At 43.0% G+C, this 18754-nt stretch overlaps 1 protein-coding gene across 2 annotated transcripts; it reads left to right on the top strand.

The window, feature by feature from the left end:
• The first annotated feature begins 2991 nt into the window (after positions 1-2991).
• On the top strand, positions 2992-14513 carry LOC124017368 (chromatin assembly factor 1 subunit B-like). Of its 2 annotated transcripts, XM_046332630.1 has the most exons (15): positions 2992-3634; positions 3747-3800; positions 4221-4353; positions 4738-4870; positions 6352-6472; positions 6593-6696; positions 7838-7934; positions 8077-8161; positions 8577-8670; positions 9705-9774; positions 10379-10470; positions 10583-10742; positions 11479-12081; positions 13471-13550; positions 13808-14513. In XM_046332630.1, exons 3-15 carry the CDS (start codon positions 4228-4230, stop codon positions 13927-13929), a joined length of 1887 nt encoding a protein of 628 aa, XP_046188586.1. In that variant the 5' UTR covers positions 2992-3634; positions 3747-3800; positions 4221-4227; the 3' UTR covers positions 13930-14513. The 2 variants fall into 2 exon arrangements, with proteins under 2 accessions (XP_046188586.1, XP_046188585.1); XM_046332629.1 differs by lacking the exon at positions 2992-3634 and having other exon boundaries at positions 3672-3800.
• The last annotated feature ends 4241 nt before the right edge of the window (positions 14514-18754 follow it).

Raw genomic sequence — 18754 nt, 5'->3', positions numbered from 1 at the left:
ACCTCTCCCCTCACTCTTGTCACACGTTTGTCTTATCAGAGTACTATCAATCCCTCTGTTCTTTTGAGCTGAGACTGATGTTTCTCTTGAAATAACAGGGTTTTTGCACTCCAGAGGATTTAAAACTTATTCCTACCTCTGGGACGCTAACAAAATTGTAAATTATTAATTAAAAGTTAAGGTCCGAATGCGGGAGATTGTAATGCAAGAGATGGGGGATGAGTCCAGAGAGGTGCAGTGCATTTAGACCCCTTGACTTTTTCCACATTTTGTTACGTTACAGCCTTATTCTAAAATGTATTAAATAGTTTTTCCCCCCTTCAACGATCTACACACAATACCCCATAATGACAAAACAAAAACAGTTTGACAATTTTGCTAATTTATAAAAAATAAAACCTGATATGACATTTACATAAGTATTCAGACCCTTTGCTCAGTACTTTGTTGAAGCACCTTTGGCAGTGATTACAGCCTCGAGTCTTAGGTTTTTTACATTAAAAGCTTGGCATACCTGTATTTGGGGTGTTTCTCCTATTCTTCTCTGCAGATCCTCTCAAGCTCTGTCAGGTTGGATGGGCAGCGTTGCTGCACAGCTATTTTCAGGTCTCCAGAGATGTTTGATTGGGTTCAAGTCTGGGCTCTGGCTGGGCCACTCAAGGACGTTCAGAGACTTGTCCCAAAGCCACTCCTATTTTGTTTTGGCTGTGTGCTTAGGATGATTGTCCTGTTTGAAGGTGAACCTTCACCCCAGTCTGAGGTCCTGAGTGCTCTGGAGCAGGTTTTCATCTGTACTTTGCTCTGTTCATCTTTCCCTTGACCCTGTCTAGTCTCCCAGTCTCTGCCGCTGAAAAACATCCCCACATCATCATGTTGCCACCAACATGCTTCACCGTAGGGATGGTGCCAGGTTTCCTCCAGACGTGACGCTTACCATTCAGGCCATGGAGTTCAATCTTGGTTTCATCAGACCGATACAGATAATCTTGTTTCTCATGGACTTTAGGTGCCTTTTGGCAAACTCCAAGCGGGCTGTCATGTGCCTTTTACTGAGGAGTGGCTTCCATCTGGCCACTTTACCATAAAGGCCTGATTGGTGAAGTGCTGCAGAGATGGTTGTCTTTCTGGAAGGTTCTCCCATCTCAACAAAGTAACTCTAGAGCTCTGTCAGTGACCATCGGGTTCTTGGTTTCAACTAGGACCTGAGCCCTAGGATCATGCCCCAGGACTACCTGACATGATGACTCCTTGCTGTCCCCAGTCCACCTGGCCGTGCTTCTGCTCCAGTTTCAACTGTTCTGCCTTATTTATGAACATTTTAACATCTTGGCCATGTTCTGTTATAATCTCCACCCGGCACAGCCAGAAGAGGACTGGCTACCCAACATAGCCTGGTTCCTCTCTAGGTTTCTTCCTAGGTTTTGGCCTTTCTAGGGAGTTTTTCCTAGCCACCATGCTTCTACACCTGCATTGCTTGCTGTTTGGGGTTTTAGGCTGGGTTTCTGTACAGCACTTTGAAATATCAGCTGATGTACGAAGGGCTATATAAATACATTTTATTTGATTTTGATGATTTGGTCACCTCCCTGACCAAAGCCTTTCTCCCCCAATTGCTCAGTTTGGCCGGGCGGCCAGCTTGAGGAAGAGTCGTGGTGGATCCTAACTTCTTCCATTTAAGAATGGAGGAGGCCACTGTGTTCTTGGGGCCCTTCAATGCTGCAGAACTTTTTGGTACCCTTCCCCAGGTTTGTGCCTTGACACACTCCATTCTCGTAGCTCTACGGACAATTCCCTCGACCTCACAGTTTTTTTCTCTGACAGGCACTGTCAACTGTGGAACCTTATAGACAGGTGTGTGCCTTTCCAAATCATGTCCAATCAAATGAATTTACCCCCAGGTGGACTCCCAAGTTATTGAAACATCAAGGATGATCAATGGAAACCAGATGCCCCTGAGCTCAATTTCAAGTCTCATTGCGAAAGAGTCTGAATACCTATGTAAATAAGCTATTTTTAATAAATGAGCAGAAATGTCAACCTGTTTTTACTTTGTTGATATGGGGTATTGTGTGTAGATTGCTGAGGAAAAATATTTATTTAATCCATTTTAGAATAAGGCTGTAATGTAAAGAGAAATGTGGAAAACGTCAAGTGGTCTGAATATTTTCTGAAAGCACTATATTTCAAAGCAGGATCAAATTGTTAGCCAGCTCAAACCACTCCAAACTTTCTAGTTCATGAAGAAAGATTGACTCATTGAGGTCGTGCAACTGACTCAATATCTTCAACGATCCATATTTAACTGAACCTTTTTATTAATTAACTGGAAAATCAGCAGCTATATCTGGAATGTTTATCAAAGTTAACTGGTTAATTTATTGATTTGTGATTCATCCCTCAATTGGGATTAGAGCGTGGGAATGTGCTTTGTTTTCGCGACACGAGGGAATTTTGGTTGTCCTTTTAGCAATGCAACTGTCCCGGATGTATTATTTCTTAAAAATATATTTATTTTTTTCACTGTTCTAACGATGCGTTGACTTTTTTTTCAATGTATAGCCTCTACAAAAGATACATTACCAACATTGCTTCTAAAAGCATGCAATGAAAAAAGACCTTGAAATCCCAATAACATTTATTGACTAACGAATCCTCTGTCACTTTCACATTTCCATACATGATCAGCAATCATTTACTGGGTTGGGAAGGCATCAAAACTGAGACATTATTCATTCGGTGTCATTAGAAGAGCACCTAGCTTCAAAGCGAAAGTATATTTGCTGAATGGTTGGGAAATATAAAAAACTTACATTTTTACCTGAAATGACATTACATCAAACACTTACAATGGCTTGCATGTCATATGTTATTCTGGAATGCAGATTTACAGATTTTAAATTACCCAGACTCAATTGGGTGCCACAGTATGAGTCATAAAACCCGGAAATGGTTCTAATTGTTTTTTTCACCATACATTTTTCCATATGCAATTTTAGACCTTCTGTATAAGGTCTGTGTTAACTTGAATATTTTGTCAAATTCACAATGTGAAAAATGAAAGGCGTCAAAAACGCGCCTATAGCAATGGCATCTTTTTGTAGGCACTAACCACGGTGGTTCGTTGAATGAAGCTTTTGGAAAAATGTATGGAGTTTTTGGATAAACGCTGAAATTAAGGTCTGGTAAGCACAGGCTTAGGATATTTTATACGTTTTGTTCTATGATATAAGCTAATGTCACTTTTTTAAAGCATTTATGTCATTTACATTGCATAAAGGCTTCATATTTCATAAAGGTCGTGTTATCTCATAGAACAAAACATAAGATTTCATGAGCCTGTGTTAATAACCTCGGACCTTATTTTCGGCGTGTATTCCAAAAATCCTATTTCGACATTCATTTTGCCTATAGAAATGGCTGAAAGAACCAAAGCTAAATCATTTCCTGTTTTTAGGACTACAAGCTGGCAAGCTCCTGACACCAAGTCATAAACCTCGCCCATTTCCTTTTAAACCTAACCCTGAATTTAAATTAAGAGCAAAAAACATTTTTTATGTGTGTGTGTCAATTTTGACTTTCTCGCTGTGGAATCTGTGGCTTTATAGAAGCTCGTGGAACCCCCTGGACTACTCTGGTATTACCCGCCCCTTCCCCTTCTCAGCCTATCACTGCTGACTTCCCTACCGGAAGTTATTTCCGAACTCTACGCGGGAAACCAATGTTTTCTCTCTGCTGTCCGCTTGTAGATTTTACTCCGCGCGGGACGCAGCAGAAAAGTTAGTCAGTGGGAAAAAAAACTGGTAGGCAGAGATACATGCATATTTATGGATTTGTTCTGGATGCATATTTGAATAATCCAATATTTGATATAATATAATTGTTCATGTGTCTTCGCAAGTTGTTTTACTTCAACACACAGCAATCGAATGAAACTAGTTTAGCCATGGCTGAACTAAGCAAACCAGTAGCTACCAAGCTAACTCTTTTTTTCTAATGAATGTAACTTTAAGAGCACTTGGAAGTGGTTAATGGCCCAACTTTCTCCACTGCCTTCCCAGTATGTATTGCAAGTGACTATCGGTGTCAACAACAACAGCTGCTGTTTGTTTAGTTGCTGTAGTTAGCTAACTAACTGTTAACGTTACGAGCTGCCTCTAGTCTAGCTGACATCGACTTTTCAGTTAGCTAACGTTAACGTTACTCTCTTTGCCTGTATTTAGTAGCAAGATGAAGGTGATAACATGTGAGATTGCGTGGCACAACAAAGAACCTGTCTACAGTCTGGACTTCCAGCACAACGCAGAGGGCCGCATACACAGGCTGGCCACAGCAGGAGTGGACACCACTGTCAGGGTGAGCAACAGTTAGCTATCTGTTTAAAACAACCCCTCCATTGTTGTTGAGTCATTCATTCTCTGGGGTTGTTTCAAGTGTCCCACCTGGAATTGAGAATAGTCTCTATTGTTCTCTCACTCTCATATGCACACACTGTGAACACTTTGTATGCATTTGCAGATTGTCACACACACACACACACACACACACACACACACACACACACACACACACACACACACACACACACACACACACACACACACACATACAGACAGAGCTTGGTAAAGGAAACTGTAATAATGTATTGTATGGTGATATACTATTAAGAGAGATAATGACCTAATGAGTGTAGTGGGTCTGTGTGATGCTATAACGTGTGAGGTCACTTCCTGTGGTTAGTTGTGGCGTGTGGAGATGGGGCCTGATGGGAAAGCAGTGGTGGACTTCCTGTCCAACCTTGCACGGCACACCAAGGCTGTCAACGTGGTGCGCTTCTGCCCCAACAGTGAGCTGCTCGCTTCTGGAGGAGATGGTGGGTCACGATGTAGCAAACGTGTATATATCAACTATAGCATAATTGACAAATAAAATAGTTTGCTATAATATATAAAGATGTGGTTAGATACAGTATATTGACACCCTTGCATGAATCACTATTCTCAAATAAGTTGAAAAAACATTTGTTTATGTGTATTTGTTTTATTTCCACTGCACAGGACCAAGATCAAAAATATATAAACTGAAATTGAGATTGTTCATAATTATTCAAAATTCCAAATAATTTGGTTAGAGGCAATTATTCTCATTTACTGTGTAATTAATCTAATCTGTGATACTTTGCAGGTGCTTACAGGGTAAACATTGCCATTCAACCAGTTTTAAAAAGAAAAAAAAAACGAAACGATCTTCTCCATTGTAAAGTGCAAGGGTGCCAATAAATTATTTATATACGGTATACACTAGATAACTGATCGAGTGTGCTGTGTTGAAGCCACCATGCCTCCATCTCGGTACTCTCCCACCATTGTAAAAAAAAATATATTTTTTGGAAGCTATAGAAATGCATTTATTAATGTCTGCATTTGTCTTTGCCACATTCATTCTATTACAGACACCTTAATGCATCATTTTAAATTATATTATGTGAGCTAAACATAAAAAATATATAAAACAATTTCCTTAAGTATAATTTTTTTACATTATTAATGTTACTGTCACCACTACACCTAAATAATATTCAAATCCATGTAATTTTGTCCTTGCTACATTTAATTGAAATACTGTAGAATTACAATAGTCCCAATATGGCTAACCGGTGACTTCAAAGCCTCTCAATGGCCAATACATAGCATCAGCAACCCAGGGTTTATATTCATCATTGGTGCCAGTATATTTGACTGCATCTGTATGACAAATGTTTTGCCATAAAGATAATATATATCTATCTATCGGAAATAAAATGGAACAAGGATGATCAGTGTCTCCAATTGTAACCCATTGATGCCAACACTGAAGAAAAATACGCTATTTACATTTCAGTCATTTAGCGGACACTTATCCAGAGCATACATTTTTTTGTACTTTACTATGTTCAAGTCATAGACGGGCAGAATCTCTAACCGAACATTTGGCCCCTAAGCCTTTATCGATTGACCACTTACTAATGTGTTCGATAGTGATTACTCGAGTCTGCAAGTGTTTTGGTCAAAATGAGCATTGAGACGATGCACACTCGACATCCAAATGTCACTTATCAATATTCTAAATCTATTCGCGAGCTGTCTTGGGCAGACAGACGCACACACCGATAGACATTGAGAAACGACATGTATCTGCTCCTGCCCAAAATATGTGCGACTAAATCCATCGCTGGGGATAAGAGCGTCTGCTAAATGACTTAAATGTAAATGTAAATGTGACTTCATCGGCCAATTTAGCTGGATGTAGACTGCTTTGATAACAAATATTCAGTGTGTGTGTTAATGACTGTGTGTTGATGACTCTGTGTAACAGATTCAGCCATCCTGCTGTGGAAGCTGAATGACAATAAGGAGCCTGAGCAGGCCCCGTCGTTCCAGGAGGAGGAGGATAGTCAGCTCAACAAGGAGAGCTGGAGCGTGGTCAAGACCCTGCGGTGATACCCTTTAATCACTCCCCTTATCTACAATACATTGTCCCTTCCCTGTGTATTACTTCATAATCACATTTGTGACTGTTTGTGTGTGCACTGTTTAAATGGTATTGTGTTTTGTAGGGGACATATTGAGGATGTGTATGATATCAGCTGGACCCGTGATGGGAACTTCATGGTCTCTGGTTCTGTGGACAACACTGCCATTATGTGGGATGTAACAAAGGGTAAGATGTGTGTGAGATTACATATAGCTTGTGTGTCTAAATATGTCTTCAGTTACATTTGCGGCCAAATACTGTATATTGGCAACCTTGGACTTTAATTCTCTAGGTCTTCTAAAATAATTCAAATTGAAGAAAAACGTTTGGTCACCTCACCTTATTGGCTTTTCAACATTGCGGATTGAATAGTATTTTGTAATCTTTTTAAACTATTTTAATTTAGAAAATAAAGACATGGCATGGACAAAATTATTGCCACCTTGGAGCTAAATACATTTGTTTCTGTAATGTTGAAAATCCAATAAGGTGTTGGTGGCCAAAAGTTGTTCTTTTTTATTTTAATTTATTTTAGAGAAAAAAAGGTGAATTATTTAATAAATCTGCAAGGGTGCCAATATATTTGGCCACAACTATATACCTGTGTGTGTGTTATTCAGTAAGGGATAATGCCCCAACACGATCATTACTATGGGACAGTTGGAGGTCAAGATCAAATTTTGAGTATTGAAACAATGTTGCACAAGTCAGAGAGACAGACAGCAAGGTTGATATAAATCTCTGCTGTTGAAAACTAAATTTTAGTCTTAAAGAAATGTGAGATAATGTCTAGTTGCTTTTTATAGTGGAGATCAAGTTTATAACTTCCCTGTCTGGGCTGATGATGGTGAATTGTGCACTCAAATGGAGCAGAGTAAATAGGCATTTTAACATCATAGATTTAGCCGGTGGTAACTTGTGTAATAGACACCGTCTGGAATGCGATTTTAACCAATCAACGTTCAAGATTAGATAGAAGCTGTTTTTCAGTCTCTCGGTCCCAGCTTTCATGCACCCATACTGACCTTCTGGATGGTAACAGGGTGAACAGGCTGAGGCTCGGGTGGTTGATGTCCTTGATCTTTTTATACCTAGATACAGCTCTTAGCCGTGGTATATTGGGCATATATGACAAACTCCCGAGGTGCCTTATTGCTATTATAAACTGGTTACCAATGTAATTAGAGCAGTAAAATAAATGTTTGTCATACCAGTGGTATACGGTCTGATATACCGTACTATGGCTGCCAGCCAATCATCATTCGGGGCTCAAACCACCCAGTTTATAATTAGTTATAACACCGGTAATAAGTGTTGTATTTCTCAGGTCAGAAGCTGTGCATCTTTAATGACCATAAGAGCTATGTGCAGGGAGTGACCTGGGACCCGCTGGGCCAGTATGTGGCCACACTCAGCTGTGACAGGTAGGAACACACCCAGCCTCTGGTCCCCCTTTGATCAGTGATCAGTGGGACTAACATAAACAAAGAACCAACATGGACTTGTAGATCTGAACCTTCTGAAACAGTGTTATATGATTGATGATCTGTCTTCCCCCCCCCTCAGGGTGATGCGTGTGTACAGTACTCAGAGCAGGAGGAAAGTCTACAGTGTCAGTAAGATGAGCTCTGGATCAGCTGCGGAGGGAGAGGTCAGTATGAGCTGAGTGGACAAACGTTCTCCCATAGATGGGTTCGCTGACAACGTAAAGAAAACAATGTGCACACTTCAATGGGGTAGAAGTCTGTGTTTTGATTCTGCATAGCCAGAAAGCTGCCAACTATGACAATAAGCTACCATTGGGGAATTGTAAGTAACATTGTTTCAGCTAGTTTTGTCTTTTTCTTGATACCATGTCTGGTTTTGAGATGTTTTGACAGGAGACGAACTATAGCTTAGATGATGTCAACACTAAGCCAACTCTGTCTGTTTTGCCCCATATGTGTCAGTTTTGTTGCTAAACAGCTATCTATACACACACATACTTTACACTCACACTAAACACAATCATACACACACCAAACACTCTTTAATGTGATGGTGTTTGTCTGTTTATTTGTGTGCAGGTGAAACAGTACCGAATGTTCCATGACGACAGCATGAGGTCTTTCTTCAGACGCCTCACCTTCACACCGGATGGCTCCTTCCTGCTCGCCCCAGGTAAACGCACTCACACAGAAACAGCTAGGCCTTGTTCACATTGGTAGTTTGAAGTGATTCAAATACAATTTTTGGCGTATCTGATACGAATCTGTTTCATTTCCTGCAGTCTGAACAGCCAAAAAGCAAATGGATTCAGATGTCTCAAGCCACATTTTAAACCACCTTCGTAGGTGGTTTGAAGTCCGATACAAAACGGATTATTTCCCATGCAACCTGTCTGAATGTTCAAATCTGATTTATTTAGACAGTTATTTGGCGTATCTTGTTGGTTGCTAGCTACTCTGTTGACAGTTTGACAAGAACATGTGCTAGCTAACTGGTTTGTTAATTATTTACAAACAAATGAGTGAATGTGCTAGCAAGGTAAACAGTTACCTAACTAGTTGACTGCTGTAGCTAGACATAAAGGTAAACAGTTACCTAACTAGTTGACTGCTGTAGCTAGACATAAAGGTAAACAGTTACCTAACTAGTTGACTGCTGTAGCTAGACATAAAGGTAAACAGTTACCTAACTAGTTGACTGCTGTAGCTAGACATAAAGGTAAACAGTTACCTAACTAGTTGACTGCTGTAGCTAGACATAAAGGACTAGTTTTGAAAGTTGGATCATTTTATCCTTTAAAGGTGTTCTTACACAATGATTTTGAGTTTACTGAGAAACATCCATGGCAGGCATTGTCACCGTAGCTTGTTACATAACTTCTGAGTGATGGGAAGCACGAGCACCACCGCCGCACATACCTGTCGTTATTATGACAACTAGCATAGCCATGTCAGCAAATGACTGCTGTCTGAACACACACATGGAAAATAAAACTGATTTGAGCGTGGAGGCCTGCATTGTGAACAAGGTTTTATCCTGTACATCCATCTGGTGATTTGAAACAGGAAGTAATTGTGTCCTGTGCTGCTGTCATATCCTGTGATGGTGTAGAGGTCATGGGTGACATCCTGTTTAACCCATCTCTTTTCTCCCCCTCTGTGTCCCTCTCCCCTCTCCTCTCTGTCTGTTTGTGTCTGTCTCTGTAGCAGGGTGTGTGGAGGCGGGGGAGAACATCACCAACACCACCTACGTCTTCTCCAGGAAGAGCCTCAAGAGGTAACTGCTGCCAACGAATAGCCCTTTTGTGGACAATAAAGATGAATTGAACTGAGACTGTCCAGGTCTGGAGTTAGCTGCTGTCTCTGGGTCTGTTGCTCTAGGTCAGTATTTCCCAACTCCAATCCTCCAGTACCCCCAGCAACACACATTTTGTTGGATAGCTTGATGATTAGTTGACAAGTAGAATCAGGCATGCTTGTCCAGGGACTGGAGTTGGGAACAGCTGCTCCACTGTATGTCTTAGAGCTGGATATGGACAAAAATCCGTATTGAGGTAAATTGCCTGAATTGATGAGAGAACGAAAGGTTTATAACACTAATGTGCACCATTTAAAACAATAATTGATTCTTAACCTACTACTACTAGTTTGATGGTTGTACCCATTAATAATCACCCATATTAGCAAACTTTTTAAAAATGTAGAACTTTTCTCTAATATAGGCTATCGTAATGAACGATATCGGCCAAATACCTGCAATAAGTGATCAGTGTGGATCATTTTCAGTTTATCATCCCAGCTCTAATAAGTCTTGCTCTCTTAGTGTGTAGCTGTATCAGAGTAAGGGTGAAACTGGATGCATCTGCCTTTCTGTATTCTAGGCCCATAGCTCACCTGCCCTGCCCTGCTAAAGCCACCCTGGCTGTACGCTGTTGCCCCGTCTACTTTGAGCTGAGGACCAAGAAGGGAGAGGGTAAAGACACAGCTCTTCTACTGATTATTACTCATTTATATATTTCATTTATTCAGCAAACTCTTATTACCCAAGATATAAAAGGATAGCTAACTCTCTCTCTGCTCCCCAGATGGCAGTGCCCAACCCCTGCCCAACACGTTTGGCTTGCCCTACAGACTGGTGTTTGCTGTGGCCTCTGAGGATTCCATCTTCCTTTATGACACTCAGCAGACCCTACCTTTCGGCTACGTCTCCAACATCCACTACCACACACTCAGCGACCTCACCTGGTAGTCCACACAAAACATGCAACATAATACAGAATGACACAATACAGAACATCATCATTAGACAAGGACAGAACTACATACATTTATTTTAAAAGGCACACGTAGCCTACATATCAATGCATACACACAAACTATCTAGGTCAGATAGGGGAGAGGTGTTGTGCCCGCAAGGTGTTGCTTTACCTGTTTTTTAAAACCAGGTTTTCTGTTTATTTGAGCAATATGAGATGGTTCCATGCAATAAGGGCTCTATATAATACTGTACACTTTCTTGAATTTGTTCTGGATTTGGGGACTGTGAAAAGACCCCTGGTGGCATGTTTGGTGGGGTAAGTGTGTGTGTCAGAGCTGTGTGTATAAATTGACTGAAATTAATTTGGGATTTTCAACACATTGATGTTTCTTATAAAAATATGTGATGCAGTCAGTCTCTCTTCAACTCTAAGCCAAGAGAGACTGGCAGCATAACATTTATATCAGCCCTCTGATTACAATTAAGAGCAAAACATTCCGCTCTGTTTTTAATGAGCTTGAGGTAGAAGATGCCTTAACCACAGAACTCGGATCCGATGACCCCACTACTCCCAATCCTAAACTGCACTGAAAAATATCTGATCCTGTGTCAGTGTTTAGGGGTAACCTCTAAGTACTGTTTAATTAGTTGTTGTTGTGTGGCATTCTTCCGTTGTGTGGTGTTTTTATCCAGTTTCTTTAGTGATGTCATATCCTTTTGTAGGTCTCGGGATGGTTCCTTCCTGGCGGTGTCGTCTACAGATGGCTACTGCTCCTTCCTGTCCTTCTCCCCTGGCGAGCTGGGCACGCCCCTCAAGGAGCCCCCTGTCCTGGAGGTCGTCACCCCTGGCAACGGGCTCGAAAAGAAGGGCAAGAAGGTTGCAACGGCCCGCACGGTGTCCCCCGTCCCCAAAACAACAGAGCGCACCGCCCCTATTCACCCCACCCCTAAAGAGGCCCCCAGCACCCCCATCTCCTCCCTCACCTCCCCTGGCCCCCCCGTGACCCCTGGGGGAGAGGAGAAGAAGAACCCTGGTAGGGCCAAGACCAAGCCCCGTAGGATCACCCTCAACACCCTGGAGGGGTGGGGCAAGCCCAGCACCCCCAAAGCACCTGCTGCTAGTGCCCCCAAAACCCCCACCATGGCCAGCACCAGCACACCCTCCACCCCTCAGCAGCCTCGCCTCACCCTCTCTACCCCCAACACCCCCCTCGCCCCCTCTATAACCCAGCCCTGCCTCACGCCAAAAGCCCAAAGCAGCAGTGGTAAACCCCTGGGCCCCAGCACCCCTAAAGCTAGCACCACCCCTAAAGGGCCTGCCCCCAGGTAAGAGCACAAATACAAGATTGTGTGTGTGTTTTTGCCTGTCTCTGTTTACATGCTTGCCTGTGAGTCAGAGTTGGTGCGTGTGTTTCGTGAGAGTGTGTGTCTGCATGTGTGAGTAGCTTTTGCGTGCTGATGTATCTTGATCCTGGTTGAATCACTCATCATGTGAGCCACCACTACATAAAGGGATAGATGAAACCCTTCTCGCTATAATGTCTGCCCCTGGTCCACAAGCTCAGAACTATCCTGCTCTCACTGTTCCTACTGGAACTGACTTTTCTGATAACTACTTTATTGAGGAAAGATGTACTTATTTTGATGTGGTTGTCCCATCGAGCTGTCTTAAGATGAATGCACTAAGTTGTCCTGGATAAGAGCATCTGCTAAATGACTAAAATGTAAATGTAATGCTGCTTGATGCTATAGTCTAGATGCTAAAACGAGGTAGCCGGAATGCTTCGCTATCTCTCGCAAGACTATGGTATGTAAATGTATGCAAACTCTCATTCAAATGGCCTGTGGTGAGTGGAGCCAGACAGCCTGACTGGTGCCTATATACAGCTACTACATAACTGCCACATCACTGGATGGAAAGGAGCAGTTAGACTGGGAGAGGCTGGTGGGAGATGGGAGCACCAGCCAGGCAGCATGTCTAGTGTAGGGAAGGACATTGAGCCATTTCCCCACTAATGTTTCCATTTATTGCAAATGGTTGTGATTTATTTTGTAAACTTAGATTTTCAGATGTTGCAAATGATTTGTCATTTGACAAAATGATGAGTGTGCTTGTGGCATGTTTGGTCATTAGCTACTGTCTGTCAGAACAAACCCTGTCTGGTATTCAGGGTTTGTTGGACCTCCCCACTGTTAATCAAGTACTGATTGTCCTGAGAAGCTGCCGGCAGATAGATGGTCTGTGTGTGTGGGACATTATCAGTCTATATGAACACAGATTGAATGTGCAGAAGTGAAGTTATATTTGTTATGATTTGCAGGTCTACCTTTTCTCTATGAATCAAAAATTAGGTGGAAGTGTTTATGTAGGCCTCCACTGATAGAATAGTAGCTGTATGTTGAGTTCTGCTGTTGTCTTAGGACTAATTCCTCAGCCACCTTTTATTTATTTTACCTTTATTAAACTAGGCAAGTCAGTTAAGAACAAATTCTTATTTTCAATGACTGCCTAGGAACAGTGGGTTAACTGCCTGTTCAGGGGCAAAACGACAGATTTGTACCTTGTCAGCTCGGGGGTTTGAACTTGCAACCTTCCGGTTACTAGTCCAACGCTCTAACCACTAGGCTACCCTGCCTCCCCAACCGTACCTACTCAAGAGTCGGGTAGAATCCCCTTCTAAGTGACTGTTCTCGCTCTTTACCTTTTGATTTCAGACGGATATCTCTGACTCCTGTCATCTCCAGATCTCCAGCTGCCTTCAGCACACCCTCCTCCACAGAGAAAGCCAAACATGGTCAGTATATCCTGCAACAACTTATGACGCGATTGGCCAAGCACTTTACAACCAGACCAGCGATTGGCTATGGACAGTATTATCATTACTGGTCTTTGTAATGGGGTCTGCCTCTGAGAGCCCAAATAATGAAATATCAACAACATTTGAGTATACTAAACTATGGGAAATCTTATTCCTAAGAACTGTTTGTTTTATCCAGTCCAGTGTTCTGCCTATGATTGATGCATCTCTTTTGGTTCAACTTATTTCCCCAGAACGGCCCTCTCCCCCCACTGACCCTGTGTGCCAGCCCCCAGAGTCCAAGCGGACCAAAACCAACACCCTGGCAGGCAAGACAGGGGTGGCTCCAGCCTCAGGGTCAACACCCAAACCCTAAGGACCCCATGTTACTAAGAACACTGAAGCACGAGTACAGAGCAGCACAGAGAGTGGTGTCAACATGCAACTCACATATTATCCTCCTACACACACACACACTTTGAGTTTAGCTTACTGAACTGCATAGACTGGTGTTGTCAGCTAAAACACACAAGTTCACAGAGCGAAGACTGGCATTTTTCTTCTAACGTTATTATGTAACTTCACGTTCTCAATCTGTAGCTCTTTTTGGTGGATAACTAGGTTGTGAAATTTAAATAAAGGATATGAAACAAAAAGTTTAAAATAAGATAAACCACCTTAGTCTAAAAGAAGCCTAGATCACGTATGAAACTCAATGGTCATTGACTTTTAGTCAGAATTATTGTCTAAGTATTATATTAGTACACTATATATACAGTGCCTTTTGGAAAGTATTCAGACCACTTGACTTGTTACACATTTTCTAATGCGACAGCCTTATTCTCAAATGTATTACATAAAACATTTTCCTCAGCAATCTACACACAATACCCCATAATGACAAAGTGAAAACATGTTTTTAGACATTTTTGCAAAGTTATTAAAAACAAACCTTTTCTACATAAGTATTCAGACTCTTTGCTATGAGACTCAAATAAGCTCAGGGGCATCCTGTTTTCATTGATCATCCTTGAGCTGTTTCTACATCTCAATTGCAGTCTGTGGTCAATTCAATTGATTGGACATGATTTGGAAAGGCACACGCATGTCGATAAGGTCCCACAGTTGACAGTGCATGTCAGAAGAAAACCGAGCCATGAGGTCGAAGGAATTGTCCGTAGAGCTGTGAGAATGGATTGTGTCGAGGCACAAATCTGGAGAAGGGTACCAAAACATTCTGCAGCACTGAAGGTCCCTAATTCTTAAATGGAATAAGTTTGAAACCACCAACAATCTTTCTATAGCTGGCTGCCTGGCCAAACTGAGCAATTGAGGGAGAAGGGCCTTTGTCAGGGAGGTGACCCAAGAACCCGATGGTCACTGACTGAGCTCCAGAGTTTCTCTGGAGATGGGAGAACCTTCCAGGACAACCATCTCTGCAGCACTTCACCAATTAGGCCTTTATGGTAGTGGCCAGACGGAAGCCACTCAGTAAAATGCACATGACAGCCCACTGAGTTTGCCAAAAGGCATCTAAAGAACTCTCAGACCATGAGAAACAAGATTCTCTGGTCTGATGAAACCAATAACTCTTTGGCCTGAAAGCTAAGAGTCACGTCTGGAGGAAACCTGGCACCATCCCTACAGTAAAGCATGGTGGTGGTAACGTCATGCTGTGGGGATGTTTTTCAGCAGCAGGGACTGGGAGACCTGTCAGGATTGAGGCATAGGTGAATGGAGCAAAGTACAGAGAGATCATTGATGAAAACCTGCTCCAGAGCACTCAGGACCTCAGACTGGGGTGAAGGTTCACCTTCCAACAACCCTAAGCACACAGCCAAGACAACGTAGGAGAGGCTTCGGGATAAGTCTCAATGTCCTTGAGTGGCCCAGCCAGAGCCCGGACTTGAACCCGATCGAACATCTCTGAAGAGACCTGGAAATAGCCATGCAGCAACGCTCCACATCCAACCTGACAGAGCTTGAGAGGTTCTGCAGAGAAGAATGGGTGAAACTCCAAATACAGGTGTGCTAACTTGTAGCATCACACACACGACGACGAGGCTGTAATCACTGCCAAAGGTGCTTCAACAAAGTACTGAGTAAAGGATCTGAATACTTATGTAAATGTAATATTTCAGTTTTTTTATTTTATAAATTAGCAAACATTTCTGAAACAGTTTTTGCTTTGTTATTATGGGCTATTGTGTGTAGATTGAGGGGGGGGAAACAACTTAAGCAATTTTAGAATATGGCTGTAACGTAACAAAATGTTGAAGTCAAGGGGTCTGAATACTTTCCGAAGGCACTGTACAAAAGTATGTAAAATGCCTTCTGCTATTTCAGCCACACCCATTTGCTGATAGGTGTATAAAATCGAGCACACAGTCATGCAAATTCCACAGACAAACTTTAGCAGTGGAATGGCCTTACTGAAGAGCTCAGTGACTGTCAAAGTGGCACCGTCATAGAATGCCACCTTTCCAATAAGTCAGTTTGTCAAATTTCTGCCCTACTAGAGCTGCCCCGGTAAACTGTAAGTGCTGTTATTGTGAAGTGGAAACGTCTAGGAGCAACAACTGTTCAGCCACGAAGTGGTAGGCTACAAAAGCTAACAGAATGGGAGTGCTGAAGAGCTTAAAAATTGGCTGTCCTCAGTTGCAACACTCACTATCAAGTTCCAAACTGCCTCTGGAAGCAATGGCAGCACAAGAACTGTTTGTTGGGAGCTTCATGAAATGGGTTTCCATGGCCAACCAGCAGCACCCAAGCCAAAGATCACCATGCGCAATGGAGTGGTGTAAAGTTCGCCAACATTGGACTCTGGAGCACTGGAAACGCGGTCTCAGGAGTGATGAATCACGCTTCACCATCTGGCAGTCCGACAGACAAATCTGGGTTTGGTAGATGCCAGTAGAACGCTACCTGCCCGAATGCATAGTGCCATCTGTAAAGTTTGGTGGTGGTGGAATAATGGTCTGGGGCTGTTTTTAATGGATCGGACTAGGCCCCTTAGTTCCAGTGAAGGGAAATGTTACTACAGCATACAATGACATTCTAGACGATGCTGTTGCAACAGTTTAGAGAAGTCCCTTTCATGTTTCAGCATAACAATGCCCCATGCGCACATCAACAGACATACAGAAATGGTTTGTTGAGATTGGTGTCAAATAACTTCTTGTATTTTTTTGGGTGGGGGGCCTACTTTTTACCACCTTTTTCTCCCCAATTTTGTGATATCCAATTGGTAGTTCTAGTCTTGTCCCATTGCTGCAACTCCCGTATGGACTCGGGAGAGGCGAAGGTCGAGAGCCATACGTCCTCCGAAACACTACCCTGCCAAGCCGCACTGCTTCTTGACACACTGCTTCCTTAACCCAGAAGCCAGCAGCACCAATGTGTCAGAAGGAAACACCGTCCAACTGGCTACCATGTCAGCGTGCATGTGCCCGGCCCGCCACAGGAGTCGCTAGAGCGCGATGGGACAAGGACATCCCAGCCAGCCAAACCCTCCCCTAACCCGGACAACGCTTGGCCAATTGTGTGCCGTCTCATTGTGCCTGCACAGAGACCTGACCTCAACCCCATCAAACACTTTTGGATGAATTGGAACGCCGAATGCGAGCCTGGCGTAATCGCCCAACATCAGTGCTCTTGTGGCTGAATGGAAGCAAGTCCCTGCAGCAATGTTCCAACATCTAGTGGAAAGCCTTCCCAGAGAGTGGAGGCTGTTATAGCAGCAAAGTGGGGACCAACTACATATTAATGCCCATGATTTTGGAATGAGATATTTGACAAGCAGGTGTCCAAATAATTTTGGTCATGTAGTGTATGTTTTTATATATGAATGTCTGTATAATGCTGTAGATTTTGGTAACATTTCAATTCAATGGTTGTCTAAAAAAAAAAAAAACATTGCCTGCGTCTTTCTAAAAACATTCCCATGAAAAGCAGTCTACTACTACTACCACCACCTGCGGTTAGGGACTCATCATACTACTACTACCACCACCACCTGCGGTTAGGGACCCATCATACTACTACTACCACCACCACCTGCGGTTAGGGACCCATCATACTACTACTACCACCACCACCTGCGGTTAGGGACCCATCATACTACTACTACCACCACCACCTGCGGTTAGGGACCCATCATCATACTACTACTACCACCACCTGCGGTTAGGGACCCATCATACTACTACCGCCACCACCTGTGGTTAGGGACCCATCATACTACTACTACCACCACCTGTGGTTAGGGACCCATCATACTACTACTACCACCACCTGTGGTTAGGGACCCATCATACTACTACCGCCACCACCTGTGGTTAGGGACCCATCATACTACTACTACTACCGCCACCACCTGTGGTTAGGGACCCATCATACTACTACTACTACCGCCACCACCTGTGGTTAGGGACCCATCATACTACTACTACCGCCACCACCTGTGGTTAGGGACCCATCATACTACTACTACCACCACCTGTGGTTAGGGACCCATCATACTACTACTACCACCACCACCTGTGGTTAGGGACCCATCATACTACTACTACCACCACCTGTGGTTAGGGACCCATCATACTACTACTACTACCACCTGTGGTTAGGGACCCATCATACTATTACTGCTACCACCTGCGGTTAGGGACCCATCATACTACTACCACCACCGCCTGTGGTTAGGGACCCATCATACTACTACTGCTGCTACCACGGTTAGGGACCCATCATACTACTACTGCTGCTACCACGGTTAGGGACCCATCATACTACTACTGCTGCTACCACGGTTAGGGACCCATCATACTACTGCTGCTACCACGGTTAGGGACCCATCATACTACTACTGCTACCACGGTTAAATCAAATCAAATTTATTTATATAGCCCTTCGTACATCAGCTGATATCTCAAAGTGCTGTACAGAAACCCAGCCTAAAACCCCAAACAGCAAACAATGCAGGTGTAAAAGCACGGTGGCTAGGAAAAACTCCCTAGAAAGGCCAAAACCTAGGAAGAAACCTAGAGAGGAACCGGGCTATGTGGGGTGGCCAGTCCTCTTCTGGCTGTGCCGGGTAGAGATTATAACAGAACATGACCAAGATGTTCAAATGTTCATAAATGACCAGCATGGTCAAATAATAATAAGGCAGAACAGTTGAAACTGGAGCAGCAGCACAGTCA

Source organism: Oncorhynchus gorbuscha, unplaced genomic scaffold (assembly GCF_021184085.1).
Source record: "Oncorhynchus gorbuscha isolate QuinsamMale2020 ecotype Even-year unplaced genomic scaffold, OgorEven_v1.0 Un_scaffold_203:::fragment_2:::debris, whole genome shotgun sequence".
In the NCBI taxonomy this organism is placed as follows: domain Eukaryota; kingdom Metazoa; phylum Chordata; class Actinopteri; order Salmoniformes; family Salmonidae; genus Oncorhynchus; species Oncorhynchus gorbuscha.
The sequence above is the reverse complement of the archived record's forward strand: the minus strand, read 5'-3'. Positions and strand labels throughout refer to the sequence as shown.